At 48.1% G+C, this 27,384-nt stretch overlaps 1 protein-coding gene across 3 annotated transcripts in view; it reads left to right on the top strand.

Moving 5' to 3' along the window:
• SLC6A4 (solute carrier family 6 member 4) overlaps positions 1–27,384 on the top strand; it is a 47,869-nt gene that overhangs the window by 3,209 nt on the left and 17,276 nt on the right. The window contains exons 1-10 of one of the 3 annotated variants that reach the window (XM_060756702.2): positions 5,905–6,007; positions 10,259–10,871; positions 13,167–13,301; positions 13,423–13,642; positions 15,575–15,713; positions 17,455–17,589; positions 21,739–21,842; positions 22,065–22,192; positions 23,892–24,004; positions 26,939–27,070. In XM_060756702.2, coding sequence (XP_060612685.2) covers positions 10,400–10,871; positions 13,167–13,301; positions 13,423–13,642; positions 15,575–15,713; positions 17,455–17,589; positions 21,739–21,842; positions 22,065–22,192; positions 23,892–24,004; positions 26,939–27,070 — 1,578 coding nt within the window. In that variant the 5' untranslated portion in view covers positions 5,905–6,007; positions 10,259–10,399. The other 2 variants (XM_060756703.2, XM_060756701.2) reach the window with 2 other exon arrangements.

Below are 27,384 nucleotides of genomic sequence, written 5' to 3'. Positions count from 1 at the left end.
ATAACATGGGAAAAATAGAAATGAGTTCCTATGCCATACAAAAAAACCTGCAAATTCAATGTATGTCAGCAAAATTTCCTTTCAGATGTGGGGTGAGACAGCATTCGAACCTGGGTCTCTCAGAATTCCAGTCCGATACTAAGACTTTTTGTGTGTGTGTCAGGAGAGACTTGAGAAACTGTAAGTCACTTCTGGTGTAACAAAATTGGCCGTCTACAAGGACGTTGCCCAGGGAGCAACTTGAGAAACTGCAAGTCACTTCTGTTGTGAGAGAATTGGCTGTCTGCAAGGACGTTGCCCAGGGGACGTTGCCCGGATGTTTTGAAGTTTGACTATCCTTGTGGGAGGCTTCTCTCATGTCCCTGCATGGGGGGTTGGAGCTGACAGAGGGAGCTCATCCACGCTCTTCCCAGATTCGAACCGCTGACCTGTTACTCAGCAGTCCTGCTGGCATAAGGGTTTAACCCACTGTGCCACCGGGGGCTCCAATGTAATATAATAGTAGTAGTAGTAGTAGTAATAGTAGTAGTAGTAGTAGTAGTAATAATAATAATAATATAATAATAATAACAATAACAATAAATGTCAGGAGCAACTTGAGAAACTGCAAGTCACTTCTGGTATGAGAGAATTGGCCATCTGCAAGGACGTTGCCCTGGGGATCGTGCCCGGAAGTCGCTTCCGGAATGAGAAAATTGGCCGTCTGCAGGACGTTTCCCTGGGGACCTTGTCCGGAAGTCACTTCTGGTGTGAGAGAAGTGGCCGTCCGCAAGGAAGTTGCCCTGGGGACATTGCCCGGAAGTCGCTTCCGGTGTGAGAGAATTGGCCATCAGCAAGGAAGTTGCCCTAGGGACGTTGCCCGGAAGTCGCTTCCGGTGTGAGAGAATTGGCCGTCCGCAAGGACGTTGCCCTGGGGACCTTGCCCAGAAGTCGCTGCCGGTGTGAGAGAATTGGCCATCTGCAAGGACATTGTCCTCAGAACCTTGTCTGGAAGTCCTTGCAGAATTGGCCGTCTGCAAGTACGTTGCCCTGTGGACCTTGCTCGGAAGTCGCTTCTGGTGTGAGAGAATTGGCTGTCTGCAAGGATGTTGCCCTGTGGACCTTGCCCGGAAGTCCTTGCAGAATTGGCCGTCTGCAAGGACGTTGCCCTGTGGACCTTGCCCAGAAGTCACTTCCGGTGTGAGAGAAATGGCCGTCTGCAAGGACGTTGCCCTTGGGACCTTGCCCGGAAGTTGCTTCCGGTGTGTGAGAATTGGCCGTCTGCAAGGATGTTGCCCTGGGGACCTTGCCCGGAAGTTGCTTCCGGTGTGAGAGAATTGGCCGTCCGCAAGGACGTTGCCCTGGGGACCTGTCCCGGAAGTCGCTTCCAGTGTGAGAGAATTGTCCATCTGCAATGACGTTGCCTGGGGGATATTGCCAAGATGTTTTGATGTTTGACCACCCTTGTGGGAGGCTTCTTTCATGTCCTTGCATGGGGAGCTGGAACTGACAGAGGGAGCTCATCCGCACTCTCTTTAGATTCGAACCCCCGACCTGTCGGTCTTCAGTCCTGCCGGCTGAACCCAATGCAGCTCCTGATACTACTATTATATTATTATATTATATGCTACTAAGACTATTGTACGACTATCTTTTGTAGGAAAACTCTGCAACCTACACTGTATTCCGATTTATTCTGTGGGGCTTCTTCCCGCAGTTTGAAACTTTATGTTCTCCGAAAAATAAATAAAATAAAATTTCTGTATCCAGCTTGGTTTGTTTGCAAGGAAGGGACCCCAATACCCCCCATTGGGGGCCGGTCTCCATCCCACTGGGCACAGCTGGAATATGGGAAGCGGTCTGAAAATTCCTCTGCCCTCCAGTTGTCTGGGATTTCCAAGAATGCGGCTTGTCCTAAGTAGCCGCCAAGAATGCAGACGACAGTAAATAACAACCGATAAAGACACATAGAGATGGGCAGGAAGCCTCGTTGGGGGGCCAGAAGGACCGTTTGCATGGCCCCCCATGGTTGGCCCACGTTGACGCCAGTCTAAGCCGAGAAGAACGTGAAAAATGACCCCGGCTGTTTGGCTTCTGGAGAGGAAAACGTGGACTCCAAATGTGTTGAAAGGACACGCTTGGCTTCTGAACTAGCAGGTCAAAGCCTCTGGATACAGCACAGGTTGACCAGAACCCATCATAGCTGTAAATTAAGAACAACACTCCAAAAAAAATGTGAACTACAACTCCCAAACTCAAGGTCAATGCCCACCAAGCCGTTCCAGTATTTCCTGTTGGCCATGGGCGTTCTGTGTGCCAAGTTTGGTTCAATTCCATAATTGGTGGAGTTCAGAATGCTCTTTGGTTGTAGGTGAACTATAAATCCCAGCAACTATAACTCTCCAATGACCACCAGTATTCAAATTTGGGCGTACTGGGCATCTGTGCCAAATGTGGTCCAGTGAATGGAAATGTATCCTGCCTATATCTTTGATTGTAGGTGAACTATACATCCCAGCAACTATACATCCCAGCAACTACTACTCTCAAATGACAAAATCAATTCATCCCCCAACCCCACTGTGTCCAGTGAATGGAAATAAATCCTGCCTATCTCTTTGATTGTAGGTGAACTATAAATCCCAGCAAGTATAACTCTCAAATGACCCCCATTATTCAAATTTGGGCATATTGTGTAACTCTACCAAATGTGGTCCAGTGTATTTAAATTTGGATGTATTGGGTAACTGTGCCAAATGTGGTCCAGTGAATGTAAATACATCCTGCCTATCTCTTCTATTGTAGGTGAACTATAAATCCCAGCAACTACAATTCCCAAATGACAAAATCAATTCCTCCCCCAACCCCACCTGTACACAAATTTGGGCGTATTGGGCATCTGTGTCAAATGTGGTCCAATGAATGGAAATGCATCCTGCCTATCTCTTTGGTTGTAGGTGAACTATAAATCCCAGCAACTATAACTCTCAAATGACAAAATCAATTCCTCCCCCAACTCCCAAAGTATTTAAATTTGGACGTATTGGGTAACTGTGCCAAATGTGGTCCAGTGAATGGAAATGCACCTTGCCTATCTCTTTGGTTGTAGGTGAACTATAAATCCCAGCAACTACAATTCCCAAGTGACAAAATCAATCCCCCTCCCAACCCCACCAGTATTCAAATTTGGGTGTATTGGGTAACTGTGCCAAATGTGGTCTAATGAATGGAAATACATCCTGCCTATCTCTTTGATTTGTAGGTGAACTATCAATCCCAGTGACTACAACTCCCAAATGACAAAATACATTCCTCCCCAACCCCACCAGTATTCAAATTTGGGCATATTGGGTATCATCTGTGCCAAATGTGGTCCAGTGAATGGAAATGCACCCTGCTTATCTCTTTGATTGTAGGTGAACTATAAATCCCAGTGACTACAACTCCCAAATGACAAAATCAATTCCTCCCCCAACCCCACCAGTATTAAAATTTGGGCGTATTGGGCATCTGTGCCAAATGTGGTCCAGTGAATGGAAATGCATCTTTCCTATCTCTTTGATTGTAGGTGAACTATAAATCCCAGCAACTACAACTCCCAAATGACAAAATCAATTCCTCCCCCAACCCCACCTGTACACAAATTTGGGCGTATTGGGCATCTGTGCCAAATGTGGTCCAGTGAATGGAAATACATCCTGCAGATCAGACATTTACATTCCGATTCGGAACAGTAGCAAAGTGACAGTTAAGAAGTAGCAGAGAAAATAATGTTACGGTTGGTGGTCGCCACAACGTTGAGGAACTAAGTAGTAAGTGGTCGCGGGATGATTAGGATTAGTGGTCGCGGGATTAGGATGGTTGAGAAGCACTGGGCTCAAGTATGATGAAAACTTTTATGATTTCCTTTGGGGGATTTAAGGATGTTTGCAGGACCAGGCTGTGGCGCAGCTACTTAGTAGCCAGCTGCATTAAATCGCTACTGACCGAGAGGTCATGAGTTTGAAGGCAGCCCAGGTTGGAGTGAGCTCCCGACCATTAATAGTCTAGCTTGCTGTTGACCTATGCACCCCCCTGCCAAGACTAGGCTGGGGCACAGCTAGTTAGTAGCCAGCTGCTTTAAATCACTATTGACCGAGAGATCATGAGTTCGAAGGCAGCCCGGGTTGGAGTGAGCTCCCGACCATTAATAGTCTAGCTTGCTGTTGATCTATGCATTCCCCTGCCAAGACCGGGCTGTGGCGCAGCTAGTTAGTAGCCAGCTGCATTAAATCACTATTGACCAAGAGGTCATGAGTTCGAAGACAGCCCAGGTTGGAGTGAGCTCCTGACCATTAATAGTCTAGCTTGTTGTTGACCTATGCATCCCCCCCCCCTTACCAAGACAGGGCTGTGGCACAGCTAGTTAGTAACCAGCTGCATTAAATCACTATTGACGAGAGGTCATGAGTTTGAAGGCAGCCCAGGTTGGAGTGAGCTCCCGATCATTAATAGTCTAGCTTGCTGTTGACTTGTGCATCACCCTGCCGAGACCGGGCTGTGGCGCAGCTAGTTAGTAGCCAGCTGCATTAAATCACTACTGACTGAGAGGTCATGAGCTCAAAGCCAGTCCAGGTCTCTCCGAATTTCGCAACACTGGTGGTCACAGCTGACTTCCAGTTAGAGTGCTCAAGGACCAGGGCTTCCCCTTTCTAGTTAGTAGCCAGCTGCATTAAATCACTACTGACCCAGAGGTCATGAGTTTAAAACCAGCCTGGGTCGGAGTGAGCTCCCGACTATGAATAGTCTAGTTTGCTGTTGACCTATGCATCCCCCTGCCAAGACCGGGCTGTGGCGTAGGTACTTAGTAGCCAGCTGCATTAAATGACTATTGACCAAGAGGTCATGAGTTCGAAGGCAGCCCAGGTTGGAGTGAGCTCCCGACCATTAATAGTCTAGCTTGCTGTTGACCTATGCAGCCCGAAAGACAGTTGCATTTGTTAAGTAGGAAATGTAGGTACTGCTTTATGCAGGGAGGCTAATTTAACTAATTTATGATGCCATAAACCTTTCCAGTGGTGTGCAGAAGAAACAGGAAGTACTCCATCAAAGGGCTTGTGGACGGTGAAGCGGCACACAAGCCGGAAATGCTGGAAATACTGGAAATTGCCTCTGTGTCTGTCTATATATGTTGTATGTCTGAATGGCATTGGATGTTTGCCGTGTATATGTGCATTGTAATCCGCCCTGAGTCCACTACGGGGTATGAAGGGCGGAATATAAATTCTGCAAATATGTAAGTAAATAATAAATTTATTTACAAAATATACATACCGCTTTTCTCACCCCTAGGGTTGAGAAAAGCGGTATATAAATGACGTATAGGTTCCCAATTTCCTATTTCTTTCAAGAGCCGCAGCTGGTGCAATCACGGAGTCCGATTCGTGCATTGGATTACTCCGGGGTGTAAAGTCCAAGTATATTGTCGAAGGCTTTCATGGCTGGAATCACTAGGTTCTTGTGGGTTTTTTCGGGCTATAGGGCCATGTTCTGGAGGCATTCTCTCCTGACGTTTCGCCTGCATCTATGGCAAGCATCCTCAGAGATAGTGAGGTGCTTGCTCACTACCTCTGAGGATGCTTGCCATAGATGCAGGCGAAACGTCAGGAGAAATGCCTCTAGAACATGGCCCTATAGCCCGAAAAAACCCACAAGATCCAAGTATATTGTTTTCGTTTCAGGTTATCTACCTGGGACTGAATGTACCCCTAAAAGACCTGCCCATGTTCCGACCGAGCCCCGTTCCTAACCCCAGGTGGCTAGCTGTCTGTTTTGGCCAGGTGAAACCGAAAGCGGTCCTCCCCTGTCCCTCCGGCGTTCATGTCTGTCCGGGTTGATGATTAACGCAGGTTTGACAATTGCAACATGTGTGGAGCGTGAAGCTGGCCTTTCCCCTTGCCTTGCCTTGCCTTGCCTTAGGAGTGTGGCTGACAGGTCGCTCCACGGAGAGGACGCCTCGTGTCGCAATAGGAATTTCGGGGTTGGGCAAGTATGCACTATTTCTTAGAAACACGGAAAGGTTGTGGTTGTGAGAAGTCTTTCGGGCGATGGGACAGTCCTTCGTGGCAACCCTACCAGGTAGGACAGTCTGTGAGAGGTCACTCAGTGCCTAAAGTCCAGCATTGGCACCTGTCTTTCTCCCACCTGGCCTCTTCCAGGGAATTGGACTACGGCATGTATCCATAAGCATGTGTGATCCATGGCTCTAAATGATTCTAAAGTATTTACAAAACTAGGGGGAGCTGGTGCTTTGTCTAAAGTGTTTCTAAAGTTTGGTGGTGAAAATTTCAGAACTCTAACAAAACTTTCAAAATTTCTGGGTTGTTGTAGGTTTTTTTGGGCTATATGGCCATGTTCTAGAGGCATTCTCTCCTGACGTTTCACCTGCATCTATGGCAGTGTTTCTCAACCTGGGGGTCGGGACCCCTGAGGGGTTCACAAAGGGATGTCAGAGGGGTCACCAAAGACCATCAGAAAAAACAGTATTTTTTGTTGGTCATGGGGTTCTGTTTGGGAAGTTTGGCCCAATTCTATCATTGGTGGGGTTCAGTACGCTCCTTGATTGTAGGTGAACTATAAATCCCAGTATCTACAACTCCCAAATGTCAAAGTCTATTTTCCCCAAACCCCATCAGTGTTCACATTTGGGCATATTGAGTATCCGTGCCAAGTTTGGTCCAGATCCATCATTGTTTGAGCCCACAGTGTTCTCTGGATGTAGGCGAACTACAACTCCCAAACTCAAGGTCAATGCCCACCAAACCCTTCCAGTATTTTTTTTTTTATCGTGGGAGTTCTCTGTGCAAACTTTGGTTCAATTCCATTGTTGGTGGGGTTCAGAATGCTCTTTGTTTACATGTTAACTATAAATCCCAGCAACTACAACTCCCAAATGACAAAATCAATGCCCCCGCCAACCCCACCAGTATTCAAATTTGGGCATATTGGGTATTTGTGCCAAATTTGGTCCAGTGAGTGAAAATACATCCTGCAGATCATTATTTACATGGCGATTCATAATGATAGGGTTATGATTGGGGGTCACCACAACATGAGGAACTGTATTAAGGGGTCATGGCATTAGGAAGGTTGAGAACCACTGATCTATGGCAAGCATCCTCAGAGGTAGTGAGATCTGTTGGAACTAGGAAAAAGGGTTTATATATCTGTGGAATGACCAGGGTGGGACAAAGGACTCTTGTCTGCTGGAGCTAGGGGGGGTGAATGTTTCAACTGACCACCTTGATTAGCATTTGATAGCCTGGCAGTGCCTGGAGCAATCTTTTGTTGAGAGGTGATTAGCTGTCCCTGATTGTTTTCCCTCTGCTGAAATTGTCCTCAACACAGCATATTATTTGAGAACACAGAAATGCTGGACCACTCTCACAACCACCATGTCAGATGACACAGAGAAGCCATTGAAATCCACAAGCATGTGGACAATCAAATCACCTCTCAAAGAAAGATTCCCCCAGGCACTTCCAAGCCATTAAATGCTAATCAAGGTGGTCAGTTGAAACATTCACACCTAGCTCCAGCAGACAAAAGTCCTTTCTCCCACCCTGGTCTTTCCACAGATATATAAACCCATTTTCCTATTTCCAAAAGACCTCACTACCTTTGAGGACGCTTACCATAGACGCAGGCGAAACGTCAGGAGAAAATGCCTCTAGAACATGGCCATATAGCCCAGAAAACCTACAACAACCCAATCAGGGACAGATAATCACCTCTCAACAAAAGATTGCTCCAGGCACTGCCAGGCTATCAAATGCTAATCAAGGCGGTCAGTTGAAACATTCACCCCCTAGCTCCAGCAGACAAGAGTCCTTTGTCTCATCTTGGTCATTCCAGAGATATATAAACCATTTTTCGTAGTTCCAACAGATCTCACTACCTCTGAGGATGCTTGCCATAGATGCAGGTGAAACGTCAGGAGAGAATGCCTCTAGAACATGGCCATATAGCCCGAAAAAACCTACAACAACCCAGTGATTCCAGCCATGAAAGTCTTTGACAATACTTTCAAAATTTCATTATAAACAGCAGTTTCTAATGGGTTCTGTCATTTAAAAAAAAACATGGCAATAGTTTGTCACACTGCAAAAACTTTGTCTGTGTGCAAGGGACATTGACCTATGGCACATACCAAGTAGGACAGTTCTGAAATTTTCACCACCAACACTTTAGAAGCACTTTAGAAAGAAAGCACCAGTGCCCTCTAGAATCATAGAAACAGAGTTGGAAGAGACCTCCTGGGCCATCCAGTCCAACCCCTTGCCTGAAGCATGAATATTGCATTCTAATCACCCCTGACAGATGGCCATCCAGCCTCTGTTTAAAAGCTTCCAAGGGAGCCGCCTCCACCATACTCCAGGGCAGAGAGTTCCACTGCTGAACGGCTCTCACAGTCAGGAACTTCTTCCTCATATTCAGATGGAATTTCCTTAGTTTTTTAAGTACTTTAGAACCATGGATCATACATGCCTACTTATCCAGGGTTGATGGGAGTTGTAGTTCAACGAGTCTAGAAGGCACTGAATCGGGAAACGTTGATTTAGCCACTGCAACACACACAGGTACTGAAAGCCCTTCTAGAAATAATTAGGTAAAAGTAAAGGTTTTCCCCTGACATCAAGTCCAGTCGTGTCCGACTCTGGTGCTCATCTCCATTTTTGAGCTGGCGTTGTCCACAGACACCTCCTGGGTCGTGTGGCTACTGCATGGATCGCCGTTACCTTCCCACTGGAGCGGTACCTATTGATCTACTCACATTGGTATGTTTTTGAACTGCTAGGTTGGCAGAAGCTGGGGCTAACAGTGGGAGCTCACCCCACTCCCAGGATTCGAACCTGCCACCTTTGGGTCAGCAAGTTCAGCAGCTGAATCCCTTACTTCATTTTTACGAGTGTTTTCTGTTGACACAGCATAGTCTCAAAACAAAATGCTGAACGTGAGTCACGTCCAGTTAAGGTAAGCAGATCCAGTTTGGGTTGAAACCTGCATAAGCAGCAGCACACCTTCTTGCCATTCCTGACCAAAAGAAAAGCAATTTTTCCAAGTCCTGGTGGCGCAATGTGCTGAAGGACTGAAGACTGACAGGGCGAAAGTTCGAATCCAGGGAGGGCGTGGGTGAGCTCCCTCTGTCAGCTCCAGCTCCCTATGTTTTCCCGATGTTTTCCCACAAGGGTGGTAAAACATCAAAACATCCGGGCAACGGATGATTTAACATTCCAGCTTTTCCGGCTTCATGGGGGTATGCTCCGTTCCGGCCACAGGGGGAGCTGTCGCTTCACCGTCCACTTGCATAGGTCAACAGCAAGCTAGAGTATTAATGGTCAGGAGCTCACTCCGACCCGGGCTGACTTCGAACTCATGACCTCTGGGTAAGTAGTGACTTAATGCAGCTGGCTACTAGCTAGCTGTGCCACAGCCCGGTCTTGGCAAGGGGGTGCATAGGTCAACAGCAAGCTAGACTATTAATAATCAGGAGCTCATTCCAACCTGTGCTGGCTTTGAACTTATGACCTCTCGTTCAATAGTGATTTAGTGCAGCTGGCTACTAAGTAGCTGTGCCACAGGCTGGTCTTGGCAGGGGAATGCATAGGTCAACAACAAGCTGGACTATTAATAGTCAGGAGCTCATTTCGTCCCAGGCTGGCTTTGAACTCATGACCTCTCAGTCAATAGTGATTTAATGCAGCTGGCTACTAAGCAGCTGTGCCACAGCCTGGTCTTGGCAGGGGAATGCATAGGTCAACAGGAAGCTAGACTATTAATAGTCAGGAGCTCATTCCGACCTGGGTTGGCTTTGAACTTATGACCGCTCGGTCAATAGTGATTGAATGCTGCTGGCTACTAACTAGCTGTGCCACAGCCCGGTCTTGGAAGGAAGATGCATAGGTCAACAGCAAGCTAGACTAGGCTGGCTTTGAACTCATGACCTCTCGGTCAATAGTGATTTAATGCAGCTGGCTACTAACTGGTCTTGGCGGGGGGGGGGGGAGGGATTACATAGGTCAACAGCAAGCTAGACTATAAATGGTCGGGAGCTCACTCTGACCTGGGCTGGCTTCAAACTCATGACCTCTCAGTCAAAAGTGATTTAATGCAGCTGGCTACTAAGTAGCTGCGACAGAACCTAGTCTTGGCAGGGGAATGCATAGGTCGACAGCAAGCTAGACTATTCATAGTCAGGAGCTCACTCCAACCAATTGTATTTTCCTTCCTTACCTGGCAGGTAAAGCATCCTCTTACCTGAAGCTGAAGCTGCCGAGGCTAGGAATCCCGCCCCAGACTTTCTAGCTGGACAGAGGTCGTAAGGTGACCGCTTGCCGATGGACAGGGGCACTACCGTGGCTACCATTTAACTGCCGCTGGGATGGAGAAGGCAAGCCCCGAGACGCAGCCTCTGACCTCTCCCAAGGAGCCCTCGGACTGCGCCGAAGAGGGAGACTGCGCAAGCAATGGACTCCTACGCAAGGAGGACCGGCCCGCGTTGCCACTGGTCAAGGAGACGGACAGAGTGGCCTTTGGCCAGGCAGACAAAGGGCCGGCCAGCCCCATCTCCAATGGATTTTCGGGGGCCCAGAGCCCAAGCTCTTTCAATGCGGCCGGGGGCAACGAGGGGACGCCTTCGGTCACCCCGGTGGCCATGACCACCCTGACCACCAACACTAACACCACCACCACCTCCATCCTGTGCGTGGTGGACGGCCAGCAGCAGCTGATGGCGCTGGGCGAGAGGGAAACCTGGGGCAAGAAAATGGACTTCCTCCTCTCGGTCATCGGCTATGCCGTGGACCTGGGCAACGTCTGGCGCTTCCCGTACATCTGCTACCAAAACGGAGGAGGTGAGCGAGCGTCACCACAAGGATCGAGGGAAGGATCCTTGTCCATAGCCTAGGACAGGCCATTCCATCATTTCCAAAATTACATAGCACGGGGTTTCGTGGATTCCAGGTCACTTGGTCAGATGTGTCCACGAAAATTTAGGCTCAAAATGTCCCATTCTCAGTCTCAAAAATGCCACAGGAACGGCTATCATTGCTTCTTACTCTTAAGGATTCCAGATGATGGGTTGCTGTAGGTTTTTCAGGTTGTATGGCCATGCTCCAGAAGCATTCTCTCCTGACGTTTCGCCTGCATCTATGGCAGGTATCCTCAGAGGTTGAGGTCTGTTATAGACTAGGCAAGTGGGGTTTATATATCTGTGGCATAATGTCCATAGTAAAAGCAAGAACTCTTTGTCTGTTGGAGGTAGGTATGAATGTTTCAATTGACCACCTTCATTAGCTTCTAAAGGCCTAGCAGTTTTAAGGTGTGGCTTGTTACTGCCTGGGGGAATCCTTTGTTGAGAGATGATTAACTGTCTCTGATGGTTTCTTGTCTAGGGTTTATATTTGTGATCTGTCCAGGTGGGAGAAAGGTTTGAATGTTTCAATTAGCCACCTTGATTACCTTTTAATGGTCTAGCAGTTTTTAGGTGTGGCTTGTTACTGCCTGGGGGAATCCTTTGATGAGAGATAATTAGCTGTCCCTGATTGTTTCTTGCCTGGGGTTTATATATCTGTGGTCTGTCCAGGGTGGGAGAAAGGACTCTTGTCTGTTGGAGGTAGGTATGAATGTTTCAATTGACCACCTTCATTAGCTTCTAATGGCCTAGCAGTTTCAAGTTGTGCCTTGTTACTGCCTGGGGGAATCCTTTGCTGAGAGATGATTAGCTGTCCCTGATTGTTTCTTGTCTGGGGTTCATATTCTGTGGTCTGTCCATGGTGGGAGAAAGGACTCTTGTCTATTGGGGGTGGGTTTGAATGTTTCAATTGGCCACCTTGATTACCTTTTAATGGTCCAGCAGTTTTTAGGTGTGGCTTGTTACTGCCTGGGGGAATCCTTTGTTGAGAGGTGATTAGCTGTCCCTGATTGTTTCCTCTCTGGAGTTTCCCTGTTTATATCGCCTCTCAACAAAGGATTCCCCCAGGCGGTAAGAAGTATTAAGAACTCTAAAATATAACAGTAGACAAAGAACAACATTCAAAAACAGGGGAATTCTGGACAAGAAACAATCAGGGACAGTTAATCGCCTCTCAAGAAAGGATTCCCCCAGGCAGTAAGAAGTATTAAGAATTCTAAAATATAATAGTAAACAAAGATCAACATTCAAAAACAGGGGAATTCTGGACAAGAAACAGGGGCAGCTAATCACATCTCAACAAAGGATTCCCCCAGGCAGTAAGAAGTATTAAGAACTCTAAAATATAATAGTAAACAAAGATCAACATTCAAAAACAGGGGAATTCTGGACAAGAAACAATCAGGGGCAGCTAATCACCTCTCAACAAAGGATTCCCCCAGGCAGTAAGAAGTATTAAGAACTCTAAAATTGTTACAGTAAACAAAGATCAACAATCATAAACAGGGGGATTCTGGACAAGAAACAACCAGGGACAGCTAATCACCTCTCAACAAAGGATTCCCCCAGGCAGTAAGAAGTATTAAAAACTCTAAAATATAACAGTAGACAAAGAACAACATTCAAAAACAGGGGAACTCTGGACAAGAAACAATCAGGGACAGCTAATCACCTCTCAACAAAGGATTCCCCCAGGCAGTAAGAAGTATTAAAAACTCTAAAATATAACAGTAGACAAAGAACAACATTCAAAAACAGGGGAACTCTGGACAAGAAACAATCAGGGACAGCTAATCACCTCTCAACAAAGGATTCCCCCAGGCAGTAAGAAGTCACACCTTGAAAACTGTCAGCTCATCAAATGGTAATCAAGGTGGCCAATTGCAACATTCACTCTTGTCTCCAACAGACAAGAGTTCCTTCTCCCACCCTGATACATAAACCCCACTTGCCTAGTTTCCAAGAGACCTCACAACCTCTGAGGATGCCTGCCATGGAGGCAGGCGAAACGTCAGGAGAGCATGCTTCTAGAAAATGCCCGATTGTTTTGGATGAACCAGTGGGAGAGCTCCCTTTAAATTCCCCTTCCAGCTCATTTTCTCAGAGGCACGTGGTAGTATGAAAGCGCCTGAAGTCAAGAGAGGGATCCTTGGACTTTCTCCTTGTTTCCCTCCTGAGTTTCCTATTCCTGTTTATTGCTTTGGAGCCGTAATTAATGCCGATCCTTTTGGCTCAGGGGCCTTCCTCCTGCCATACACCATCATGGCCATTTTTGGAGGCATCCCGCTCTTCTACATGGAGCTGGCGCTGGGGCAGTATCACCGGAACGGCTGCATCTCAATCTGGAGGAAAATCTGCCCCATTTTCAAAGGTACTTCACATGGTTGTGTGCCTGGGGTTGCAACTCAGTTCTGTATCTCTGCATGGGGTTGGACTAGATGGCCTCTGGGGCCCGTTCCATCTCCAAAGGTCCTTTGCTTCTCCTCCCGCAGGGATCGGCTACGCCATCTGCATCATTGCCTTCTACATTGCCTCGTACTACAACACGATCATGGCCTGGGCCTTGTACTACCTCATCTCCTCCTTCACGGACGAGCTGCCGTGGACCAGCTGCACCAACGCTTGGAACACCAAGAACTGCACCAACTACTTCTCCAACCGGAGCATCACCTGGACGGCCGGCTCCATCTCGCCAGCCGAAGAATTTTACACGTAAGTGCATGTAAGTGGAGAGGCGGACGTGCCCGAAAAGGGGAGCAGGAGGAGGAGGGCTGGGAGGAGGACAAGACGAGAAGGAAGGAAGGCATCCTCAAGATCCCAAGAGGTCAGGCCTGGGCAAACTTGCCAACTTGGGGGCCACATGAGAGCACTCCATGCGAGGAGGACTAGCTGCCCAGTGATGGAAGGAAGGAAGAGAAGGAGGAAGGAAAGAGAGAAGGAAGAAAGGGAAGGATGGGAGGAGAAAGAGGGAGAGAGGGAAGGAAGGAAAGACAAAAGGGAAGGAAGGATGAAAGGGTGGAAAGAAAGCATGGATGGAAGGAAGAAAGGAAAGGATAAATGGAAGGGATGACGAGAAGGATAGAAGGAAAGAAGGGAAGGATAAAGGAAAGACAAAAGGGAAGGAAGGAGAGAGGAAGGGAACAGGGAAGGAAGGACAAAGAGATGGAAGGGAAGGAGGAAGGGAAAAGAGAAGGAAGAAAGGGATGATGAGAAGGATTGATGGATGGAAGGAAGGAAGGGAACAATAAAGGAAAGAGAGAAGGAAGGAAAGACAAAAGGGAAGGAAGGAAGGAAGGAAGGGAGGGAGGGAGGAGAAAGAGGGAGATAGGGAGGAAAGAAGGAAGGAAGAATGAAGAGAGGGGTAGAAGGAAGGAAGGGAAGGATAAAGGAGAGAGAGAGAGAAGGAAGGAAAGACAAAAGAGAAGGAAGGATGAAAGGGTGGAAAGAAGGGATGGAAGGAAGAAAAGGATAAAAGGAAAAAGAGAAGGAAGGGATGAAGAGAAGGGTATAAGGAAGGAAGGGAAGGATAAAGGAAAGAGAGAAGGAAGGAAAGACAAAAGGGAAGAAAGGAAAGAGGGAGGGAAGAGGGAAGGAAGGATGGAGGGGTGGAAGGGAAGGATGGAAGGGAAGGAGGAAGGAAAAAGAGAAGGAAGGAAGGAAGGAAGGAAGGAAGGAAGGAAGGGAAGGAAGGATAAAGGCAAGAGACAACGAAAGAAAGACAAAAGGGAAGGAAGGACGAAAGGGTAGAAGGATGGAAGGAAAAAGAGGGAAGGAAGGGAGGGAGGGAGGAAAGACAAAAGATGAACGAGTGGAAGGAAAGGAAAGAGGAAGGAAAAAGAGAAGGAAGGAAGAAAGGAAAGGATAAAGGCAAGAGACAACTAAAGAAAGCCAAAAGGGAAGGAAGGAAGGAAGGAAGGAAGGAAGGAAGGAAGGAAGGAAGGAAGGAAGGAAGGAAGGAAGGGTAGAATAATGGAAGGAAAAAGAAGGAGGGGAGGGAGGGAGGGAGGAAAGACAAAAGGGAGGGTAGGCAGGAAGGATGAATGAGTGGAAAGAAAGGAAGAAGGAAGGAAAAAGAGAAGGAAGGCAGGGTGAAAGGGTGCAAGGGAAGGAGAAAGGGAGGAAAGGAGGAAACGGAGAAGGAAGGGAAGGGAAGGGAAGGGAAGGGAAGGGAAGGGAAGGGAAGGGAAGGGAAGGGAAGGGAAGGGAAGGGAAGGGAAGGGAAGGGAAGGGAAGGGAAGGATGGTGAGAGAGAGAAGGGCCTGAGAAAAGAGTCCAGGGGCCACATCTGGCCCCGGGCCTGGGTTTGCCCATGCCTGCTATATATAATTAAAGGACCCTCGTCTGTTTATCTCTTCTGGTTGCAATGACAGTATGTGCAGCCTTCTTGGTTATGGAACCCCAGCTAAGGAACATCTTCCACTTGGAGACCCAATGGGTGCCAAAAGTGCTGTTGTTCAGGTGCCAACTGAAAAAAGTACTCAACTTGCTGCAAATGGTTTTTGCCAATGCTGCAAATTATTTGCAGCAAATGAATTGCAGCAAGCACCCAACTTGCTGCAAATGTGAGCCCTCTTTTCCGGCATCTCCTTGGCACAACTTGCTGCCCCACACATGACAGAAGGCCTGTTTTCTTGTCTCTTTCAGCCGGCACGTTCTCCAGGTGCACCGAGCCAAGGGGCTGGACGACCTCGGCGGCATCAGCTGGCAGCTCACCCTCTGCTTGCTCTTCATCTTCACCATCGTCTACTTCAGCATCTGGAAAGGGGTCAAGACGTCTGGCAAGGTGAAGAAAAGGGTCCCCAGCAGGAGGAGGGGGTTTGGAGCAGAGTGCTCATTTCAGAGAGCATGATGCCCTTTAGAAATTAGGAAAGAGTTGAGATTGGCCATGCAGCACTGCCACATTGAAAGCTTTGAAGGCCTTATGGTGCCGTATCAATCTGTACCATTTGGAAGGGTATTTCATGTGTGTGTGTCAGGAGTGACTTAAGAAAATGCAAGTCGCACCTGGTGTGCCAGATTTGGCAGTCTGCAAGGACGTTGCCTGGATGTTTTGATGTTTCTTGTCTGGGGTTTATATCCTTGTGGAATAATGTCCAGGGTGGGAGAAAGAACTATTGTCTGTTGGAGGTAGCATTGAATGGCATAGCAGTTTTCAAGGTGTGGCTTCTTACTGCCTGGGGGAATTCTTAGTTGAGAGGTGATTAGCTGTTCCTGAGGGTTTCTTGTCTGGAGTTCCCCTGTTTTTGAATGTTGTTCCTTCTCCCACCTTGGACATTATTCCACAGATATATAAACTCCATTTTCCTAGTTTCCAACAGACCTCTCAACCTCTGAGGATGCCTGCCATAGATGCAGGCGAAACGTCAGGAGAGAATACTTCTAGAACATGGCCATACAGCCTGAAAAACCTACAACAACCCAGACCTCACAACCTCTGAGGATGCCTGCCATAGATGCAGATGAAACATCAGGAGAGAATGCTTCTAGAACATGGCCATACAGCCTGAAAAAACCTACTCAACCTGGACCTCTCAACCTCTGAGGATGCCTGCCATAGATGCAGGTGAAACGTCAAGAGAGAATGCTTCTAGAACCTGGCCATACAGCCTGAAAAACCTATTCTCACAACCTCTGAGGATGTGCAAGTCGCATCTGGTGTGCCAGAATTGGCCGTCTGCAAGGACGTTGCCCGGATGTTTTTGATGTTTCTTGTCTGGGGTTTATGTATCTGTGGAATAATCCCCAGGGTGGGAGAAAGAACTCTTGTCTGTTGGAGGTAGGTGCGAATGTTCCCACTGGCCACCTGGATGAGCACTGAATGGCCTAGCAGTTTTCAAGGTGTGGCTTCTTACTGCCTGGGGGAATCCTTTGTTGAGAGGTGATTAGCTGTCCTTGAGGGTTTCTTGTCTGGACCTCTCAACCTCCGAGGATGCCTGCCATAGATGCAGGCAAAACGTCAGGAGAGAATGCTTCTAGAACATGGCCATACAGCCTGAAAAACCTACAACAACCCAGACCTCTCAACCTCTGAGGATGCCTGTCATAGATGCAGGTGAAACGTCAGGAGGGACTGCTTCTAGAACCTGGCCATACAGCCCAAAAAACCTACAACAACCCAGACCTCTCAACCTCTGAGGATGCCTGTCATAGATGCAGGTGAAACGTCAGGAGGGAATGCTTCTAGAACCTGGCCATACAGCCCAAAAAACCTACAACAACCCAGTGACTCCAGCCATGAAAGCCTTCGACAATAGTCTGTGACACATCTCTCAAAACGGTTTCATATGTGTGAGTCATCCTGTGATGCTTCAGTCCAAGGGGCCACGTCCCTACGTGGGTGAAGCAAGCCCACGAAGAGAAGACCAACCAATAAAGAGACTGGCTCTCTGCAAGTCAAGAGTTCTCAGCAGGCATCCAAGACTCAAGATGTTGAGGAACGTTCTCCATTATGTGGCAGGGTGCTGTTGTGTCCGTGGTAGCGGGGATTCCTTCTTCATTGGTGTCTTGCTTTCTCCTCCGGACAGGTGGTGTGGGTGACGGCCACTTTCCCGTACATCATCCTCTTCATCCTCCTAATACGAGGGGCCACTCTACCCGGAGCTTGGAGAGGCGTGCTCTACTACCTGAAACCTGACTGGCAGAGACTCCTTGCAACAGAGGTAAGCAAAAAAGCGGGCGGTGGGACTTGTGGGTTGGCTTTTCCTAAGTGCCGTGGGTGAAGGAACTCACGGAAAGATCCATCAATGTTGTGGACTGAGGGGAGCAAACGGGGGGGGGGGGGGGGTCCACCACTTTGCATAGCCATGATTGAGATTATCCACACAGACCTGGATTTTCACACAAGAAGCGACTTGCAGTTTCTCAAGTCGCTCCCTTGGCAAGGTCCCTGCAGATGGCCCATTTTCCCACAACGGAAGCAACTTGCAGTTTCTCAAGTCGCTCCCTGGGCAAGGTCCTTGCAGACAGCCCATTTTCTCACAACGGAAGCAACTTCCAGTTTCTCAAGTTGCTCCTTGGGCAAGGTCCTTGCATAAGGCCAATTTTCTCACAACAGAAACGACTTGCAGTTTCCCAAGTTGCTCCCTGGGCAAGGTCCTTGCAGACAGACAATTTTCCCACAATGGAAGCAACTTGCAGTTTCTCAAGTCGCTCCCTGGGCAAGGTCCTTGCAGACAGCCCATTTTCCCACAACAGAAGCAACTTGCTGTTCCTCAAGTCGCTCCCTGGGCAAGGTCCTTGCAGACGGCCAATTTTCTCACAACAGAAACGAATTACAGTTTCTCAAGTCGCTCCCTGGGCAAGGTCCTTGCAGACGGCCAATTTTCTCACAACAGAAACGAATTACAGTTTCTCAAGTCGCTCCCTGGGCAAGGTCCTTGAAGACAGCCAATTTTCACACACCGGAAGTGACTTGTAGTTTCCCAAGTCGCTCCCTGGGCAAGGTCCCTGCAGATGGCCCATTTTCCCACAATGGAAGCAACTTGCAGTTTCTCAAGTCGCTCCCTGGGCAAGGTCCTTGCAGATGGCCAATTTTCTCAAAACAAAAGCAACTTGCAATTTCTCAAGTTGCTTCCTGGGCAAGGTCCTTGCAGACGGCCAATTTTCTCACACTGGAAGCGACTTGCAGTTTCTCAAGTCGCTCCTTGGGCAAGGTCCTTGCAGACAGCCAATTTTCCCACAACAGAAGCAACTTGCAGTTTCTCAAGTCGCTCCCTGGGCAAGGTCCTTGCAGAAAGCCAGATTTCCCACAATGGAAGCAACTTGCAGTTTCTCAAGTTGCTCCTTGGGCAAGGTCCTTGCAGATGGCCAATTTTCTCACAATGGAAGCAACTTGCAGTTTCTCAAGTCGCTCCCTGGGCAAGGTCCTTGCAGACTGCCAATTTCTCAAAACAGAAACAACTTGCAGTTTCTCAAGTCGCTCCCTGGGCAAGGTCCTTACAGACTGCCAATTTTCTCACAACGGAAGCAACTTGCAGTTTCTCAAGCCATTCCCTGGGCAAGGTCCTTGCAGACGGCTCATTTTCCCACAACAGAAGCAACTTGCAGTTTCCCAAGTCGCTCCCTGGGCAAGGCCCTTGCAGACGGCCCATTTTCTTACACCAGCAGCAACTTGCAGTTTCTCAAGTCGCTCCCTGGGCAAGGTCCTTACAGACTGCCAATTTTCTCACAACGGAAGCAACTTGCAGTTTCTCAAGTCACTCCCTGGGCAAGGTCCTTGCAGACAGCCCATTTTCTCACAACGGAAGCAACTTGCAGTTTCTCAAGTCGCTCCCTGGGCAAGGCCCTTGCAGACGGCCAATTTTCTCACAACAGAAGCAACCTGCAGTTTCTCAAGCCGCTCCCTGGGCAAGGTCCTTGCAGATGGCCAATTTTCTCACAACAGAAACGACTTACAGTTTCTCAAGTCGCTCCCTGGGCAAGGTCCTTGAAGACCGCCAATTTTCTCACAACAGAAGCAACTTGCAGTTTCTCAAGTCGCTCCCTGGGCAAGGTCCTTGAAGACCGCCAATTTTCTCACAACAGAAGCAACTTGCAGTTTCTCAAGTCGCTCCCTGGGCAAGGTCCTTGAAGACAGCCAATTTTCTCACACCGGAAGTGACTTGTAGTTTCCCAAGTCGCTCCCTGGGCAAGGTCCTTGCAGATGGCCAATTTTCTTACACCAGAAGCAACTTGAAGTTTCTCAAGTCGCTTCCTGGGCAAGGTCCTTGCAAACGGCCCATTTTCCCACAACGGAAGCGACTTGCAGTTTCTCAAGTGGCTCCCTGGGCAAAGTCCTTGCAGACTGCCAACTTTCTCAAAACAGAAGCAACTTGCAGTTTCCCAAGTCGCTCCCTGGGCAAGGTCCCTGCAGATGGCCCATTTTCTCACACCAGAAGCGACTTGCAGTTTCTCAAGTCGCTCCTGATATGGAAAAAAAACACCCCAAGGTGTCCAAAGTATATCCATTTTAGCTTGGGAGAATTCAGGTTGGATTTGTCCTCAGACCCATTTATTTGTCTGGATACCAGCCATTTTATTTTTAGTGTGGAATTTGCCTCTTTTTGGCTACACAGTCTGGTCAAGAGCTGGAGAGCTTTCTCCTATTCACCAGAAAAAGGCAGTTTTTGTCACTTTGTCCCCGGCCATTTCTTTTTTTCTCCCTCTATGTAGACTCAGTCAGGACCAACCTGGTGTGCCTTTCCTCTTAACGGCAGCCAGCGAGCGCATGGCAAGACAACCGGGCAGAGATTGCGATCTGCTCTCTCCTCTCTCCAGATCTATGCAATACAATACGGGCGCCCTTTATTACTTTGAGGGAGGCAAAACAGGGCCTGGGCAGAAAGGCGGCTTTATCAGTCAACGCGGTGTCTTCATTTCCTCTCCATTGAACTCTCTCCTATCTGCCACAAGGCTGCCGTCTCGCCGATATTAGAACCCATAATCTCGGTATTAGCTGCGTTTATTACTTCCAAGGGCCGAGATCTCCCCCTCCCCGCCAGCCCAAGACTTTCATAAGTAATGTTTCGGGAGAAGGGGGTTGAGAATGACTATGTTTCCCGTGGTTAAGGTTCAACTGAGCTGGATTTCACCACCATCCATACTGTCGCAACTCAGGATAGATTCACCTTGCTCAGAACAACACCACACACCAAGGCTGTAGGTTTTGTAGTTTACTGCAGAAAAAGCAAAATCATAAATGTGGAAATCAGGTTGCAAAAGTTCAATAGCCAAAACAGAGTCTTAAATGCAAAGGCAGAGTTTCCAAGGTCCAAAGGCAAATATCATGAAGTATAATCCACCTAGCATTGGTCAAACAAGAATCCATGGCAGCATGACAAAGTCCCCAGAAACCAAGATCAAAACCAAAGTCCCAAAGAGCCAAAAGCTTTCCCCAAAAGCCAAGGCAATTCCAGAGAAGTTAACAGGATGTAAGCAAAGTTGCACTGACAAAGGATTGACGTTAAATATGCTTTCCTAGCATGAAAGCATTACGTCGAACCTCCCGTTTGTTAGCAAGCCGAGCACTTCGGCATACCCTTAATTGCAAACGGTCCTCCCTAACTAAATCCCCATCACCTTCAAGGCCGAATAACTCATTATCCTGGGACTGGCCAGCCTGGGAATCGACAGGCACTGAGCTCACGGATGGAGCGGGCGACTCCTCCACCTGCAGCTGTGAAGTTTCACTCAAATCATGACCGTCTTCTAAAACTACATTCCTTTCCCTGGGAAACTGAAACGCCGCCTCGTCTTCAGTATCAACACTGTCTGCATCAACAACAGGGACATGTTTAGAAATCCGTAACCCATCATCCTCCTTGTCCTAAGGAAATTCAGGCTCAGAAAGCTCAGGCTCAGACTGAGCCACAACACATATTTCCATAGAATAGCATTTCTCAACCTGGGGGTCACGAGGGGACAACCTGATGTAGAGTGCGTTGCAGTAGTCTATTTGGGATGTAACAAGAGCGTGGACCACTGTGGCCAAGTCAGGCTTCCCAAGGTGGCACACAAGTTTTAACTGTGCAAATGCTCTCCTGGCCACCGGCAAAACCTGGGGTTCCAGGCTCAGCGATTAATCCAGGATCACCAAACCCTTCCAGTATTTTCTGTTGGTCATGGGAGTTCGGTGTGCCAAGTTTGGCACAATTCCATCATTGGTGGAGTTCAGAATGCTCTTCCTGCTGTAGAAGGAAGCTGACAGGAGAACTAGTTAGCTGTCCTTACCCAAGACTGTAGCATAGCTTCTGCTGCAATAAGGTGTCTCTCTCGCTGTTATGTATTTTACATCCTTGCAAAAACTGTCTCTTGTTTCTGTGCGGTTCTAGGTATGGGTGGACGCCGCTGCTCAGATCTTCTTCTCCCTCGGTCCTGGCTTTGGGGTGCTCCTTGCCTTTGCGAGCTACAACAAGTTCCACAACAACTGCTACCAGTAAGCACCGCCGAGAGGCCACAACATCCAAAGGGCTTCCCACAAGTCCACATTTAGAGAAAACCAAACAGAATATTTTCTTTCAAGCAGGTTTGATATCTGTGTGCCGTGTCCTTCTCTTTGGACCCCATCTCCTCAGGCAGTCGGGAGAACATTGGGGTGTTGTGGTCAGGAAACATGCCCAGGGTCCATCTTGATTCTCATGTTTTGTTTCCATCCTAGAGATGCCCTGGTTACGAGCGCTGTGAACTGTATGACAAGTTTCATCTCCGGTTTTGTCATCTTCACTGTCCTTGGTTACATGGCGGAGATGAGGAACGAAGACGTCTCGGAGGTTGCCAAAGACACAGGTAAGCTCCATGGTTTTGTCGAAGGCTTTAATGCTGGGAATCACCGGGTTGTTGTAGGTTTTTCAGGCTATAAGGCCATGTTCTAGAAGCATTCTCTCCTGAAGCTTTGCCTGCATCTATGGCAGGAATCCTCAGAGGTTGTGAGGTCTTCAGATCTCACAACTTCTGAGGATGCCTGCCATAGATGGTCTTCAGACCTCTCAACCTCTGAGGATGCCTGCCATAGATGGTCTTCAGACCTCACAAGCTCTGATGATACCTGTCATAGATGGTCTTAAGACCTCACAACCCCTGAGGATGCCTGCCATAGATGGTCTGAAGACCTCTTAACCTCTGAGGATGCTTGCCATAGATGGTCATCAGACCTCACAAGCTCTGATGATGCCTGTCATAGATGGTCTTAAGACCTCACAACCCCTGAGGATGCCTGCCAAAGATGGTCTGAAGACCTCTCAACCTCTGAGGATGTCTGCCATAGATGGTCTTCAGACCTCTCAACCTCTGAGGATGCCTGCCATAGATGGTCGGAAGACCTCTTAACCTCTGAGGATGCCTGCCATAGATGGTCTTCAGACCTCACAAGCTCTGATGATGCCTACCATAGAGAGTCTGAAGACCTCACATCCCCTGAAGATGCCTGCCATAGATGGTCTGAAGACCTCACAATCTCTGAGGATGCTTGCCATAGCTGCAGGCGAATTGACAGGAGAGAATGCTTCTTGAACATAGTCATATAGCATTTCCTGTGATGTTCTAGTGTGGGCCGCCCAGTAAAAAGGGATTGTGATGGATGGAGGACTGAAGGTCTATCAGGATTATGTTCATTGTGATTTGCCCAATCCAACTAGGAGCACTCCCGAGATAATGATGGAATAAAATACCGATGTACTGATATAGCTCCGCACAAGATGCCCAGTTGGATTGCTACCATTCGGTTTTGGCTCTGGGCAATGCTTATGTTGGCAAAGCGATTGCAGCTGGTCCCAAATTTGGTTACATAAAGGTAGCATGCTCTTGAGCGGGGTTCCTTTCAATAGTCTTTGGAAAACCTTCTGCCGGTCCAAAATACGTCAATCCGAGTGTTTGCGATTTATTGTACTTTGGTTGTTTATTGTGTTTTGATGAGGCAAACTCTACCCTGGGAATAGGTTCAAGGGTGGGGTAGAAATGCCGAAAATAGACTCAAAACTAAATAAAAAAGGTTGGAGTGCAATTCCACGAGGAGGGAACCCGTGCCAGCTCTTGGTTCATTTCTGAGGACAATTCTGGTTCTGATTAGACTTGGACCAGGATGCTTGAAGATTTGCCCCATCTCACATCGGTCCATTCCAATCTTCAAAAGAGGCCATCTGACCTGCCGCCATTAGAGATGCAGATGGAAAAACTCACCCATCTGCTCTGGAGAGCAGGCCCAATGATGGTCGCTAAGGAAGGCCGTACAGGCCATCTCCAAGTTGCAAACATCTGACTTACAAATGACTCACGGTTCAGAATGAGGGTGAGACAACAGGTCATGTTCGAAGACCTAAAGATTCCTAAACAGATCACATTCATGAATACCCAAATCTGCAAATATGGGGAGTTGCTTGTCAATTGTTTCTAAAAGTGAACAAGTTGCAGAAGGAATGGGAGGGCTAGAATGGGTCTTATTTTCCCAACAACCATGTGTCCCGTCTTTACCATCTCGTTCCCTTGGCAGGACCCAGCCTCCTCTTCATCACGTATGCAGAGGCCATCGCAAACATGCCTGCCTCGACCTTCTTTGCCATCATCTTCTTCCTGATGCTGATCACTCTAGGGCTGGATAGTACGGTGAGTGCAGTGCTCCCTCGCTACTTCGCAGTTCGCTTTTCGCGGACTCGCTGTTTCGCAGGTTTATGAATGGTTGCCGTTGTCCAGAGTGGCATTCTCATCCCGCCTCCTGGCAATGATGAAGTGTGGAAGGGGGTCTCACCCTCATGAGAGATATGATAGCCATGTATAAATATGTGAGAGGAAGTCATAGGGAGGAGGGAGCATGCTTGTTTTCTGCTTCCTTGGAGACTAGGATGCAAGGGAACAATGGCTTCAAACTACAAAAAGGAGATTCCATCTGAACATGAGGAAGAACTTCCTGATCGTGAGAGCCGTTCAGCAGTGGAACTCTCTGCCCCGGTGTGGTGGAGGCTCCTTCTTTGGCAGCTTTTAAACAGAGGCTGGATGGCCATCTGTCAGGGGTGCTTTGAATGCAATATTTCTGCTTCTTGGCAGAATGGGGTTGGACTGGATGGCCCAGGAGGTCTCTTCCAACTCTAGGATTCTATGATTCTAAGAGAGATTGCAAAGCAAAGCAGAGATCGCAAGCAAAAACAAGGTGCCCGGTGCCTTTAAATCTCTCCTCGCCTCTATGTCACCTTCGGAACGTGATATACATATATAGCATCCCTTCTTCGCGGATTTTCACTTTTCACGGGTGGTCTACTGGCTGCCGGTCCAATTCCGAGCATAATTCAAAGTGCTGGTTTTGACCTATAAAAGCCTATACGGCTCCGGTCCAGCATACCTGTCCGAATGTACTTCCTTCTATGACCCACCTCAGAGAAGGCCCTGTCCCTCATCCCCGCGAAGCGTGTTTGAGACAGAGGTGGGGCCAAGAGCAAGGCCTTCCCAGAATATCTTAATCAAACACGCTTCGCGGGGATGAGGGACAGGGCCTTCTCGGTGGTGGTCCCTCGCCTTTGGAACTCACTCCTTGGGGAAATTAGGTCATCGTCATCCCTCCTCACTTTTAGAAAGAAGGTAAAAATGTGGATGTGGGACCAGGCCTTCGGGTAATTAGGCGGAAATGACAATGACAATGTTGACAATGTTTTGGAGTCTGGAACCCCAGGTTTCGGCGGTGACCAGGGGAGCATTTGCACAGTTAAAACTCGTGCACCAGCTGCGCCCGTACCTTGGGAAGTCTGACTTGGCCACGGTAGTCCACGCTCTGGTTACATCCCGTATAGACTACTACAAAGTGCTCTATGTGGGATTGCCTTTGAAGACTGCCCGGAATCTTTAAATGGTCCAACGGGCGGCAGTCAGGTTACTAACAGGAGTGGCGCTCAGGGAGAATACAACTCCTCTGTTGTGCCAGCTCCACTGGCTGCCAGTTTGCTACTGGGCACAATTCAAAGTGCTGGCTCTAGCCTTTAAAGCCCTAAACAGTTCAGGCCAAACTTACCTGTCCGAACATATCTCCTCCTATGAACCAGCTAGGATGTTAAGATCGTCTGGGGATGCCCTGCTCTCGGTCCCGCCTGTGTCACAAATATGTTTGGCAGGGATAAGAGACAGGGCCTTCTCAGTGGTGGCCCCTCGGCTATGGAACGCCCTTCCCAGACATATTAGATTGGCCTCTTCTCTTGTTGTTTGAGCAGGCATTCGAAAAGGCAGTGTAACAATATTGGAACATGGAACGACTGGATGACGAGATTGGATCTTGATTTTAACTAAGAGACGCCATGAGTTATGTAGCATTGGCTTTGTAATGTTTGTATATTGATGCTATGGTTTTTAATTGTTTTAATCTGTTTTATGATGTTCAAGCATTGAATTTTGCTGCTGTAAACCGCTTTGAGTCGCCCGAGGGCTGAGAAAAGCGGTATATAAATGGATTAAATAAATAAATAAATGGGTTATGGATAAGTTAAATGGAGTACTCAATCATAGAATTCGGCTAATTAATGGCCACCAGACTGGTAATAGCTTAGCAGACTGTAAGTATTTATTTTATTTTTTATTTTATTTGCTTTATTTTTATACCGCATTTTTCAGCCTAATCGGCGACTCAATGCGGTTTACAGTGCAATTTATATAACAATGACAGTTAGATTAAAACACAACACACACGACAGACAATACAAGACAAACAACGTGGTCATCAACGCCTCAGTGAAATCAGATTCCGATTCTCATAATCCTTCTACCATTCCTTCGTTCATTTATACCGTCTTCATGAGTTCAGTTGCCTTGTTGACCGAACGCCTGTTCATAGAGCCACATCTTGACCCTCCTCCGGAACTCCAGCAACGAAGGGGCCTGCCTGATGTCTACGGGTAGGGCATTCCATAGCCGAGGGGCCACCACCGAGAAGGCCCTGTCTCTCGTCCCCGCCAGCCGCGCCTGCGACGCAGGTGGGACCGAGAGTAGGGCCTCCCCGGACGATCTTAACATCCTCGTCGGTTCATAGGTGGAGATGCGTTCGGAGAGGTAAGCAGGGCCAGAACCGTTTAGGGCTTTATAGGCTAAAGCCAGCACCTTGAATTGTGCCCGGTAGCAGATTGGTAGCCAGTGGAGCTGGCTCAACAGAGGAGTGGTGTGCTCCCTGAGTGCCGCTCCCGTTAGTAACCTGGCCGCCGAACGCTGGACCATCTGAAGCTTCCGGGCAGTCTTCAAGGGCAACCCCACGTAGAGCGCGTTGCAGTAATCAATCCGGGATGTAACCAGAGCGTGGACTACCGTGGCCAAATCTGACTTCCCAAGGTACGGGCGCAACTGGCGCACAAGTTTGAGTTGTGCAAATGCTCCCCTGGACACCGCCGAAACTTGGGGTTCCAAGCTTAGCGAGGAGTCCAGGATCACACCCAAGTATATTGTTTAATGTTTTTAACTAGTGTTTTACAAGTGTTCGACATAAATAAATAACATAAATAAGTGAGGGAACACTGTAATATGAAATGAACGGGAAGAAAGGAAACACTGCCTTGTACTTTTTTTTCCCAGTTTGCCGGGCTGGAAGGGGTGATCACGGCCGTCCTGGACGAATTCCCCCACGTTTGGAGCAAGCGCCGGGAAATCTTTGTGCTGGGATTCATTGCGATCTGCTTCATGGGCGCCCTCTCCACGCTGACCTTCGTGAGTAACACAGCTTTGCAGGACCAAGGAAGCTCCAAAGCCTTGAGCAGGTGGAAGAGTCTGGGCTCCATAATATGGGATCTGCCCCCTATTTATTCCTAGTATCAGGCAGCAAAACTTTTTGGACTGCACCACATCTAGCTCAGTTAATGTGTAGTACCATTTACAGCAAGGTTGTGACTTGGAAGGTGAATTGGACTACACCGCATCTTGCTCAGTTAATGTGTAGTACCATTTACAGCAAGGCTGAATTGCTCTTTCTTCAGACTTAACTCTGTAATTCATTGGTAGAGTATGTTATACCTACAGTATCC

This window comes from Anolis sagrei, chromosome 11 (genome assembly GCF_037176765.1).
Source record: "Anolis sagrei isolate rAnoSag1 chromosome 11, rAnoSag1.mat, whole genome shotgun sequence".
NCBI classification, from domain to species: Eukaryota; Metazoa; Chordata; class Lepidosauria; order Squamata; family Dactyloidae; genus Anolis; species Anolis sagrei.
The sequence above is the reverse complement of the archived record's forward strand: the minus strand, read 5'-3'. Positions and strand labels throughout refer to the sequence as shown.